General features: G+C 38.5%; 2 protein-coding genes across 6 annotated transcripts in view; one reads left to right on the top strand and one right to left on the bottom strand.

Moving 5' to 3' along the window:
- Ap3m2 (adaptor related protein complex 3 subunit mu 2) overlaps positions 1-408 on the bottom strand; it is a 117099-nt gene extending 116691 nt beyond the window's left edge. Inside the window, exon 1 of the mRNA XM_029555654.1 lies at positions 98-408. The gene's annotated coding sequence lies outside the window, so the exon portion shown is untranslated. The remainder of the gene's footprint in view (positions 1-97) is intronic.
- Positions 1-13132, top strand: part of Kat6a (lysine acetyltransferase 6A) — a 116691-nt gene that overhangs the window by 407 nt on the left and 103152 nt on the right. For 3 of the 5 annotated variants that reach the window (XM_017802972.2, XM_029555652.1, XM_029555651.1), the window contains exons 2-3: positions 2028-2155; positions 2428-3323. In XM_017802972.2, the coding sequence (XP_017658461.1) occupies positions 2724-3323 (600 nt within the window). In that variant the 5' untranslated portion in view covers positions 2028-2155; positions 2428-2723. The remainder of the gene's footprint in view (positions 1-2027; positions 2156-2427; positions 3324-13132) is intronic. The other 2 variants (XM_029555650.1, XM_008852295.3) reach the window with 2 other exon arrangements.

Raw genomic sequence — 13132 nt, forward strand, 5'->3', positions numbered from 1 at the left:
GGAGCCTGGGGTCGGTCGTGCGGGCGAGCCCGCTCTCCCTCGGGGGCGCGCCCGCAGCCCGCCCGCCGCTCCCCGCGCCCAGCGCTCCCCGTCGTACCAGCGGATCGCGCGGAGACCCGGCCAGGCTGAAGCGGGAGGTGACAGGCTGCGGGTGTTGTGGTGCGGAACAGGCAGCACGTGTGGTGTGGCGTCTGGTGGGCTGTCAGCTCCGGGCCGTGGCGGGAGGCGGCGGGCTGCCTGTCAACCTCGGCGGCTTTGGGCCGGACCCGCCCGACCTGTCAGGCTCGGCCGCAGCGGGCGTCCTCGGTCTGGGCCGGGGAGGCGGCCCCTCCAGCCGCGGTTTGCCGAGCCGGGAACGGAGCGCACTGAGCTCCAACTCCACGTGATTTCATTGTTAACTTACTCTTCGGGCTGTGTTTCCACAGAATGGAGACGCCGAAGCAGCCCATTGGCAAACCGCAGGGCTGTGCAATTTCAAGTTTTTAAAGTTCTCGCTCTTTAAAAAGAGAGCGCGAAGATGTGTTTGGGGGTGGGGAACGCAGCGGGAAGGGCTTCGGAGCCGCTCGCTCTTTCTCTCTGACCGCTCGTGTACTTTCTGAGAGTTAAGGCTCGGGTCCGCAGCGCCTTGCTTTCTGCAGACCTGGATGAAACTTCCGGCCGGAAAGACAATGACTGGCTGTCATTCATTCTTTAGCCTGAAAGCGTAATCTGATGGAACATTCCCAGCTTCTTAGACCCTTGTTTCTCTTCTAGTTTAGCGTTCATGTCTGAATAATGAACTTTTCTTGGGTAATCTGATATTTGTTCTCTTGACACCTTAACAAAAATGAAGCGTTTTCAGGGGACTTCCTTTAAGTCAGCTAAATTTAAAATGAACTTTACTCCAAGTTGTCTTTGCTTTCTTATCAGAATTAATAGTACTGTCTCTTTCCCAATGTGTTTCAGTTTTCCTTTTGCTTTTAATGTCGTTAAGAATAGTTGAGGGAAGTTTGAAATGCAAGGCAAGTGGGATGGCTTATGGGTGGCCAACTTGACACATCTAGGAAGAGAAACTCCTCAATTGAGGAATGTCCTCTGTCAGACTGGCCTGTGGGCATTTTCTTAATTGCTGATTGATGTATGAGGGCCCAGACTATGGTGGGCAGTACCATCTCTGGACAAGTGGGTCTGAGGTGTATAAGCCTTGAGCAAACCGATGGAAGCAAGCTGATAACTAACAGCTTCTCCATGTGGTTTCTGCCTTGGTGTCCCCTGATGATGGGTAACCTGTAAGCCAAATAAACCCTTTTTTCTCCCCCAAAAAGAGTAGTTGCTGAGGTACCCTTTTCTCCCTAGCTTTCCCTATATTGTACACGCTCCCAAGAATAACAGACGTTCCGACAAAACACTAAGTAAAGTTAAACTTAGTTTTGGAGGTAAAGGTTTAGAAGTCATTATTTTAACAATTTCAAAATGTGTTAATTGCTAGATTCTTTTGTCTTGAAGGAATATTGATGGCTTTTGACCCAGAAAGGCAATGTATTTGTTCTACTGACTAATGTTTACTTTGAGATAACAATCTTGAATTCACATACAAGATCAGATCCATTTCTCTCTAGACCAACAAATAGGCTAATATGTTTTTTGTATACTGTATGTTTGACATGTATGTAATATGTGCATTTGATCCCAATGGTTGTAGACCTTTTCCATTTCTAGTTTATCTGTACATTGTTTATAAGCAGTTTGACAGTTGTTATTCCTTCCATATTACTTACTTCTTCATATTAATGAAACTTTGAAATTGGATTATTTTAAAATTTTTAGCACTTTCACAGTAGGCTGTTTTCATTGTTTTTGTTTGCATTAACGTCATATCCTCACTTTAAAGTTGTGGTATGTGAATCATGATTTCTTAATAATTTTAGTATATGATTTAATTAAAATTTTCTCAGTAGTTTTCTGTACATTTTATTGATTGCCTGTTTTTTCAACTGTTCCGGATGACTGAACTTTTGAAAGGTGAAAGATTCACTCTTTTATTTCAGGATTCTTTCTACTAATGCAGATACTTTTTGAAGTACTGAATAGTTTCTTGGGGAAAGATGTGGAGGAAGAGTTGAAGTCCATAGACTGGTGAGCACAGATTGCGGAGGACAAAATAGCCAGCGCTCTGGTTAGTTGTAGCTTAAGATTCATAAACATCTCATTCTTACCTTAGTTACTCTTACCTCTTTTTTTTAGTTTGATTTTTTTTTTTTTTTTAATTCTAGTGGTTTCCACTGATTGTTTTGGAATGTTTAATAGAACTTTATTAAAACTCATGGGGTGCTTGATAAACACTTTGCTTTTGGAGTTTTTTTAAAAGAGATTGGGACATTTTAATTTATAGTTTATTTACAGAATGGGCCTTGATAGAAAACTGATATTGTTTTAATTGCTTTTCAGGTTTAAGATGCTCATTTTCTGCTTGGAAGCTGGGAATGAGATGTATGGAATTACTTTATGAAGAGACCAATGTGTGTTGCTATTGGAAAGTTTGAAGATAACCAGTTGCTTTGGTTTCTAAGGTAAAAGTGGGACAGAATTTCATATTGTGAAAGGAGGAAGGACTCAGGCCAGAAAACTTGTATGCTATGGTTAACTGGTTCCCAGCCTCCGAGAATCTTGTTTTCTATGGTGTAAGACTTGCTCAGCATCAGGATAAGGGATAACGACTCTATGGATATACAGAATCCTTCACCATGGTAAAACTCGCTAACCCGCTGTACACGGAGTGGATTTTGGAAGCCATCAAAAAAGTGAAGAAGCAGAAACAGCGACCGTCCGAAGAAAGGATATGCAATGCAGTGTCTTCATCCCATGGTTTGGATCGCAAAACTGTTTTAGAACAGTTGGAGTTGAGTGTTAAAGATGGAACGATTTTAAAAGTCTCAAACAAAGGTCTCAATTCCTACAAAGATCCTGATAATCCTGGACGAATAGCACTTCCTAAACCTCGAAACCATGGAAAATTGGATAATAAACAAAATGTGGATTGGAATAAATTGATCAAACGGGCATTTGAAGGCTTGGCAGAGTCTGGTGGCTCAACTTTGAAAAGTGTTGAACGCTTTTTGAAAGGTCAGAAGGATGTGTCTGCCTTATTTGGAGGCAGCACTGCCTCTGGCTTTCACCAGCAGCTACGATTGGCTATCAAACGTGCAGTTGGTCATGGCAGACTCCTTAAAGTTGGACCTCTCTATCGGCTCAACAGTAAGGCAACTAGTGCTGACGGGAAAGAGAGTTGCGAGTCGCTTTCCTCTTTACCTCCAGTCTCACTGCTTCCACATGAGAAAGATAAGGTAAGAAACATGTGCATCAGTGTTCACAGGAAGATAAGAATGCTACCCATTCACACTTCTGGGAAGTTAAATAGATGTTCAAGTTACTTCTGGGGCTTTTTGAGTTCTAGCTATGAGAACTTAAGAACTTAATGGGCTTAGAAATGCTAACACTTGAATTTGAGAGAAGCGGATCACTCTTAAGAACGTTTTACTTTTCCATTTTGTTTCCGTTAACCATTAGACAGGAATGAGACAGATTTTCATGACCCATAGTAGGAGCTAGCAAACCTAGCAATTACTATTTCTGCTGTTTTGTAGTATAGCTTCCTGTCATGTGTTATGATTTTCTTTTTAAAGATAGGGTCTTGCCATATAGCTCAGGCTGGCTGCAAACCTGTCATCATCTTTCTTGTCTCTGTCTCCAGAAATGCTGGAATTATAGATGCTGTTCTGGAGAGTTTTGGTGCAGATGTGTTTAGTGCAGATCTGTTGTATGTTATTGCTGTCATTTTATGCAGTTGAAGGTATAGCTTAACAGTAAATTTTGGCCCTTAAGTAGAATATTGGATGAGGAGACTTGTGTGTGTGGCTGTTCTTTGACATTGATGTAGTACCTTACATCAGTGTAAGGTAAGTTTATTTTAGATACTCCGAATTGTGATTTGGAGAGACATTGCTTTATCATGTTTGCACTCCTTAGTGTGTATGTAATGAGGGCACTTCTGGAAGGAGATTTTAAAGTTAACATTGAATGTATTTAAGAAAATATTAATATTTGATCTAAATTCATTGTACTTTTTTGAAAGGATTTTGTGTTTTTATCTGTGTATATGTGTGTATTTGTGTATGCCATATGTGTGCAGGTGCTCACAGAGGCCAGAAGAGGGTGTTGGATCCTCTGGAGCTGGAGGTACAGGTGGTTGTGAGCTGTCAGAAGTGAGTGCTGGGAACTGAATTTGGGTCCTCTGGAAGAGCAGCAAGTGCTGTTAAGCACTGAACCATTTCTTCAGCCTCCATTGTAGACATTAACATCCCACTAAACTAAAGGTTTTTGTTTACTCAACAATTAGAGATTAACAGTATATTACACACATACACACACACACACACACACACACACACACACACACACACATATATTTTTCCTTTCTTTCCTGGCTTTTTTGAGACAAGGTCTTGTTATGTAGCCCAGGTTGGTCTCAGTCTTGTAACAATCCTCCTGTCTTATCCTCCTTTTCATTGGGATTAGAGGCATGTACCACCATGTGTGGCAACAGTGCTTTTTGTTGGTCAATTATTTTAATTTAAAAAAGATAGTGTGTATGTGTTACATGTATGTGTATGTGCATGTGCACATGGGTACCTGAGGAGGCTAGAAAGTGTCAGATCCCCTGGAGCTAAAGTTAACAGGCAGTTGTGAGTGGTCAGCAACGTGACTTCTGGGAACCAAACTCTGGTTCTCTGAAAGAACAGCAAGTGATCTTAACCACTGAGCCATTGCTCCAGTCTCCTTAATGTTCTTTTTTTGTTTTTTGAGATAGTATCCTGTGTATCCCACTCTGGCTTCTATGCAGTTGAAGATGACTTTGAACTTCTCATCTTCCTGCCTCTACCTTCCAAGTGCTGGGATTACAGGCATGTGCCACTGGCTTATGTGGGAGCTGAACCCAGGGTTTCATATCTGCCAGCCAAGCACTCTACCAGTTGAGCTACATTCCCAGCCCTCATTGGTGAAATTTTTAGAGATCTATTTCAGGATTCCCTTTGCCTTGTGAATGTCATTGGAAGCATACTGTTAGATCCATGATCTTAAAATCTGAGATGTTTTTGATCCTAAATCTTTTTTAAAAATATTTTATTATTTTTATTTTATGTGAATGAGTATATTACCTGCATGTAAGTGTACCCATGTCATATAGTGCCTGTGGAGGTCAGAAGAGGGAGACAAAACTGAAGTTATACACAGTTGCTAGCTACCTTGTGGTTGCTGAGAAGCAAACCTGGGTCCTCTGCAAGAGCAGCCAGTGCTCTTAACTGCTGAGCCATCTCTCCAGTCCCTAGTTTTGAAGTTTTGGACCGCCAAATAAATATTCTGAAATGTAATAGTTCAAAATGCTCCCAGGGTTTAGATTTGGGATTTTCAGATTAGGGACTCTCAACTGCTGACAACTATGCAGATATTCCAAAATTGATGAACTCTGGAATCTGAACTATTTCAGATTCTAGGCACTGGATAATGATGTTATAAAGGGACGTCTGATCTGTAGCCTTACTTCTTGTGGAGACCTGAATTGATAGTTTTGTATTTCAGTGTTAAGAACACTTATCTGTAAGAACTTCCTTGATGACTTGACTGAAACTAAATAAAATATGATTGAATTATTACTGCTATCAAATGATCAGTGACATTGCTGGGTGTTGGTTATTATAAGTTCTTTATAGAATGCCTGGGTACTTGCTTTGGTAATAATTTCCTTTGCTTGAACTGTGTGTGTGTGTTCACCAGGAATTAAAAGGCAAAATTTCATGCAGGAGCTTATTTTTATAAGCATGAGCATGATTTTTATCACTGAGTTACCTCATTAACTCTACATTTAAAAAATATTATTTTTATTTTATGTGTATATTGCCTGCATGTATGTGAGTGCACCCATGTCGTGCAGTGCTGCGGAGGTCAGAAGAGGGCTTCGGATTCCCCTGGAACTGTGGGATTTTAGGTTCTATTTTAAGCAGCCAAGTAGTTTTTGTTTTAGGGACCAGGGGAGATTAACTGTGTAGAAATATTTTTAGGTAACATCATGAAGTTATTTGAAATTTAGTGTGTTATTTTAACATTGTAAGTAGTGAGGTGGGTCCATGGGACAATGAATTTAAAAGTCTTATCCATGTGATAAGGGAAATTCCTTAGCTAACTTTAGGATATGATAGTTGATAGTGAGTGTAACTTAAACAGGTGTTTACTATGTACCAGGCACAAGTTTAATACTGTATAGTAGCTTTTCTGTTTCGATGAGGAATATATTCTGAGATCACTAGTGATGTCTGATTCTGAAGATAGTACTGATCCCTATACATATGGTCCCAGCATACCATGATTTGAGTTAGGATTTTTCTACTTTTATAATGTCATGTAAACAACAAACATTCGGTAGAGAGTGTGCTTTGTGATATTGTTCAGTGTCAGAGAGCACCGATTCCTAGTCAGCCTAGTAATCACACTGGGAAACAACTGATACTCTGAAGAGCATTGTTGTGCTAAGCTGTGATACTGGGTAGTTTGGGTGTATTCATTGCATTGTCAGTTTAATACATTGATTTACCATGGGCTTGTCAGGAAGCAATCTTCAATCTAGGACCATCTATATGTACTATTTCTATTTAATTTACTTTTGGAATGGTGGACTTTGAAGTAACTGAAACTTTAGAGTGTAGATAAGGGGGCGCTGCTGTACACATACGTTACCCAATTTAATCTTTACAACATACAGCCATGTCCCAGCAATAAAGTAGATAGTAATGTTTCATACATGAAAAAATTAAGGGCATAAAAAAGGATTGAGTAACTTCCCTAAATCATACTGGAATTTGAACCCCCTGCTTCCAGTCTTTGTAGCAACTATACCAGTCACTTCTTGGGAATTATATAATGCTTATCACTGCACTCAAGTCCAGAGTTGTGAATGGCCCATGGTGCTAATTTCACAGCTTCATAGCACACTTCTCTAATTGTAAGAGGATACATTTCCCCACCTTTATGGTTTGTGTCCCACATTCTCTTTTACTAACATGAAACAAATTTTTAAAACTGACTTTGGACCATTAATAAGTCTATATTAGAACCAAAGGTAATCAATAAGTTAGCTTTGTATACCTAAGATCCATTAACAAACAAAATTACATCTAAACGACATTTTACTTTTTTCTTAAGGATAATTTTTGTGCTTATTTTCATTTCAATTGTCATTAAAGTTTTCTTTATTTTCAATTTGGGCATTGTAATAGAGTACTTATTTGGAAGAGAATGCATCCCTGAACTGTGGGCTGTAGGTAAAGAGGATAGTATGTAATTGGCTTAAATTGTAACTTCCTCCTTATAAATCTCTTTCTTCTTCTTGAAATGAAGATATTACTATAAGAGGATTTATTCATTTCTTTCACTTAAGTCATTTATTCAGCACACGTTTGAATCCCTACGTAAATGAGTTAAGGTAGAAGAACTTGTGCGTTAGCTACTGTGGGAGATTAAGGCAGACAGTGTAGAGGTAGGAAATATACTTGGGGGAAACCCTTTTTTAGTTTATGAACTACAGCTAAAAGCACATTAACTGTTTTTTCATAATATTATTTGTCTTTTAGATATAATTAGCTATTTCTTGGGTTAAGCTTAATACTCCTTGAGATTGTGGTAGTCAATTAAAAAAATTATCTTTAAATAGTGGCCTTGGAAGGATTTGTTTCAGGAGTAATTTTCACTTTCCTTTCAAATCTGTGAATTTTACATACTTGGAATTGTACATACTCAGAATAATTTACTTGAATATATGGTTTATGTTTTACATTACAAGTCTTTTTGGTCATCATCCAAATCATTACAGTAGTTTTCTGTGGCATACTTTTGAACAAAATTATAATTTACTGGAAGATTCTGTTGGAAAAGAAGAGAAGGTATTGTTGAGTTTATTACACAGCTAGGTAAGTAACCTGAAGTAGAAAGATGAAGTGATAAATCTCCTGCTTTCTTTTTTTTTTTCAATATTTTATTTACTATTTTTATTTTATGTGTATGAGTGTATTGCCTGTATTGCATATAAAAACACCTGTGTCCTGAAATGCCCATGGAGGTCAGAAGAGGGTATCAGATACCCTGGAACTGGAGTTACAGATGACTGTTAGCTGTCATGTGGGAGTTGGGAACTGAACCCAGGTCCTCTGCAAGAGCAGCTGGCTAGTGCTCTTAACTATTGAGCCATCTCTCCAGCCCCAACAGTGTCTCCAGCCCCAAATCTCCTGCTTTCTATAATAACCTGTATCTTAATATAGTAATCTCTTAGTAGAATCCAAATTATCTAGCTTTACTGAGATTTGTATTTTAAATTTGTAGAGTTAAATGAGGCTCTGACAGCAAAGTAATTTTCTTTATAAATATTTTTATATTTTTATTTTATGTGTATGAGTGTATTGCCTGCATGTATGTAAGTGCACCATGTTGTGCAGTGCCTGTGGAGGTCAGAAGAGGGCGTCCGATCCCCTGAAACTGGGGTTATGGATGGTTATTAGCTGCCATGTGGGTTTGGGGATTTGAACCCAGGTCCTCTGCAAGAGTAGTCAGTGCTCTTAACTGCTAAGCCATCTCTCCAGCCCTCACTTACTCTTTTTTAGCTACCTTTCAATACACTGATAACGTAAGGGAAGAAATTATTGAAGACTCATCCCACAAATTGCTGTAGAAATAAAGATCTAGAGGATTTTGGCTCCCTTCAGCCTTGTTTGCCCTTACCTATATATAAAAGAATGTGAACACTTGTTCATAGAAACCTGCCAATAGCTAAAATTTGTTGGGTCACTTTTGCTTTCATGTGTACTGTTTTATTACAGTCCCCTACAGGGGGAATCCTACAGGGTTATATTTTATAGATTTATAGTATTATAGAATAGCTATTTACTAGCATTTAATTTTGCAAGTTTTTATTATGGCTTCTCATTTAAAAAAAGGAATGAAAATGAATGTAAAGAAATGCAAGATCCATCAGATTTCTTGCTGTTCTTGATGCCTATTTTTATTGAGTTTATCCAGGGCTGTAGGATGATACTTTTTTTTTTTTTTAAACATTATACTTCTGGAGTACTTTGGGGAGTAGATGTTTAATAAGGAGCTGTTCAAGGGACCTGAGGGAAAGTTCTAGGCTTATTAAGGGTATAAGAATCCTCTTGACATCTAGATTTTTTTTTTTCTCTTTAAAATGTGTAGAACATACACTTATACATTGCCATGATTCTTAGCCATGTGAAAAGATTGGATCTGGGTGTCAAATTTACTGGTTAAAATAGAGTCGGCAGTCTTTGTTCTACTGAACTGGAGAGTATTTCTTTTCATTTTCCAATTTAAGTGCTTTCAGAAAACAAATACATGTTGTACATACAGGAATTATTAAGAGCTTTGTTTTTTACCAGTCAGCTACTCAGGTATGGAGTCATTTCACAAAGGATCCAAGCAGTTGAATCAGACCAGTAACAACTAACCCTTTTGCTTGTCCCAGCTGGAACAGGACAGGATTCATTCAACTGCAGCTGGATCTCTAGACACGAAGGCTGCTCCTTCTGATTCTCTCCCTTTGACAGGAAAGCCATAGTTCCCAACAGATCGGAAGCTCCGTACATAACTATAAATTCAAGTCCAAAGTCTATAACTTTTAGTTACATTAAGGAGCAGGTAAAGAAACAGTTTGTATTAGCACTGTTCCCTTTAGTGTGGCATTTAGATCTGCAGAATGCTGTTTTGGTTCAAAGTGCTTTGTAACTGTTGGCAATGGAAGAAAACTAAAAAAAAAAAAAGAAAAAAAAATTTGGTATTTTCTTTTATGGTTGACTTACAAAGTATAGATAAATGTTTAGAAAAAAAAGAATTGAATGCTTTTCCTTCTGTAGAATTTTGAGCCAGCAGCAATCTTGGATCACAGGAATTCTATTCTTACTTTACCAGTAAGGGAAACAGACTTGCTGTGAATCTTGCATTTTTAAAAATATTTTGTTTATTTTTATTTTATGTGTGTGCATGTATTGCCTGCATGTAGGTAAGTGCGCCTGTGTCGTGCAGTGCCCAAGGAGGACAGAAGAGGCCTGTGGGATCCCCTGGAAATGGAGTTATGGACAGTTGTTAGCAGCCATGTGGGTGCTGAGATTTGAACCCGGGTCCCCTGCAAGAACAGTCAGTGTTCTTGACCACTGACCATTTCTCCAGCCCAATCTTGCATTTCTTTACATTGATTTTCATTTGGTTTTTAATGAGAAGCCATAATGTAAAGAGGTGGTATCTTATCCAGGAACACAGCAAGATGATAATTGGTCAGGTGTTTGTTTTTTTAAATTTTTTTTTTTTTTATTATGCTGCATTACTCTTTTCCTAATACTATAAAACAATGTTGTTAGAATGCCTCCTTTTCCTTAATGGACTATAGAGCAAACCTGAGCCAGGCAATTTTGGTGATTTTGTAAAATATGTAAAATATTACTTATTTTAGTGTTGGAAAATAGCTCTTGTTAGAGTTAAAAGAACATATTTTTAGAAGTACTGCTTTCTTGTGGTCAGTAGAGGAATAAGAAAGTTTTCCTATGTTTTCAGCTAAATATTTCGAAAACATATTGAGCTACCTTAATGCTAGAAAGAAAATGTTCTTTGAGTTTTGACAATATGTATAATTATGTCTGATTTTTCAGTAAGTCTGCAATACAGATGAATGACCATTTAAATTCGTCTTTGAAATATTTTATTATGGGACTAGAGGAAGTCAGCAGTGAAGAGCACTGGTTGCTCTTGCAGAGGACCTGGGTTTGGTTCCCAGCACCTACATGGTGGCTAACAACTGTCTATAACTCCAGTTCCAGGGGATTTGATGCCCTCTTCTCACCTCTGCGGGCATTGCATGACATGGGTACACTTAGACACACGTGGGCATTACACTCATACACATAAAGATAATAGGGTGTCAGATTCTCCTGGAATTGGAGTTACAGATGGTTGTTAGTCACCATGTGGGTGCTGGGAACTGGACCCAGGTCCTCTGCAAGAGCAGCCAGCGCTCTTAACTGATGAGCCATCTCTCCAGCCCCTAAACTTCTTTTCTTTTTATATATTTATTTTATGTTGGGGTGGGGAGCATGTGTGTGGAAGGCAGAGAACAATTACGAACAATGGTTCTCTTCACCATGTGGGTCTTGGAGATGGAACTCAGCTCATCAGGCTTGGCAGCAAGTGCCTTTACCCACTGAGTTGTCCTGCCAGCCCAGAACTTTAAAATTCTTGAAATTGAGATAGTGATAGCAGACTGCAAGACTTATTTACTAATAGAGTAATTTATTTTGTGTGTGTGTGTGTGTATGTGTGTAGTGTACTCATGCTTATGTATGTGTGCGTGTGTGTGTTAGTGTATACCCATATGTATGTGTTTGGAGGCCAGAGCTCAATATTGGTTGTCTTTATCTAACACTCTACCTTATTTTTTGAGACAAGGTCTCTTACTGAACCTGAATCTCAATGATTGGTTAGACTAGTTGACCAGCAAGCTCCAAGAATCCTCCCAGTGCTGGAATTACAGGCATGTGCTCCCACATTCAGCTTTTATTTATTTATTTATTTATTTATTTATTTATTTATTTATTTATTCATTCATTCATTTATTTATTTTTGTGGTGCTGGGAATCAAGATTTGAACCCAGGTCTTCTGCAAGAACAGTCAGTGTTCTTGACCACTGAGCCATCTCTCCAGCCCCAACACATTCAGCTTTAAAAAAAAAATTTTTTTTAGATGGGTGCTAGGGATCTGAACTTAAGCCCTATGCTTTCATGGCAAGCAAATTACTCACTGAGCCATCTCTCGAGCCCTAATGAGTGACTTTCTTTTAAATCAAAGGCATTGCATATGAGTTCAAGATTGTAAGTCTAAAGCTGGACATGGTGACACAGTCCTGTTAAATCCTAGTACTAGGGAGGCTGAGGCAGGAGGATCTTGAGTTTCAGGCTAGCTTGGTTACATAGCAAGAGCCTGTGTTAAAAAAAAAAAAGTGTGTAGTTTAGCATTCATTGTGTATACTTAGTATTTTGGAGAATCCTGAGAAATTTGTAATATTACCAGTAAACCATCTAGTAAAGCAGCAGACAACAAATCAGGTAATGGAAAGCATGAAGTAGATTGTGAAAGATTTTGCTGTTGACTCCTGTGTGTTTACCTTTTGTGCAGAGCAGGTAGAGTCCATATGTATAGAAGTATTATCAGACCTGTGTTTCATGAAGTACAGTTGACCTGGAGAACTTCTTCTGTGTATTGGTTTGTAATTATTTCAGTTTAATAAAGTATAGGTTGTTTTTCTTAGTCTTTGGCTACAGTGAAGCATTTAACTCCAGAGTTTTTTATAATCTACAATAAGAACAACTCTTAGGAATATAATATGTTTATACTTTGAGTGCAATGCTGTACATCCATAGTTTTCAAGTATTATTTAGGGTGGCTTTAAATATCTGATAATAGCGTTTTAGATCCCCTTTCACCATTTTCTTGTTTACTCATTTTCTTTTTGAGACAAGGTCTCACTGTATATAGCTTGGAGATTTTCATGATTCTGATGCTAATGCTTTTTTTTTTCTTAGTTTTTTTTTTTTTTTCTTAGTTTTTTTTTAGTGTATGCATGCATGTGGAGGTCAGAGAATAACTTGTGGGAGTCTAGTTCTCTCCTTGTACCATGTGGATCCTACATGCTTGACAGCAAGTACTTTTACCCAATGAGTCATCTCACCAGCCCTCTAATGCAGTTCTAATTACAAGGTTTTATGAGTTGTCTTCCATTATTCTTGTACTCCTGCATTCTGTTGGAAAATCCTTAGTTTGAAAGTTAAAGCAAGTAATTCTTCCTGCTCTTGTATAGGACTATTTTTTATCTTAGAGGTCACTCAGCCATGTGGTAGGGTTCCATTCACAAATTTCTGAACTTTGTCATCTGTTTGAGGTTGTGTCTCTGCAGTCTCCTTCAACCCCTTGGGTTTTCCAGTACACAATCTCATTTGCGTCTTCATAGAGAGAATCCAGTGTATCCATCTACATAAGCTCAGTTTATAT

This window comes from Nannospalax galili, unplaced genomic scaffold, assembly GCF_000622305.1.
Source record: "Nannospalax galili isolate Female #2095 unplaced genomic scaffold, S.galili_v1.0 scaffold366, whole genome shotgun sequence".
NCBI lineage: Eukaryota > Metazoa > Chordata > Mammalia > Rodentia > Spalacidae > Nannospalax > Nannospalax galili.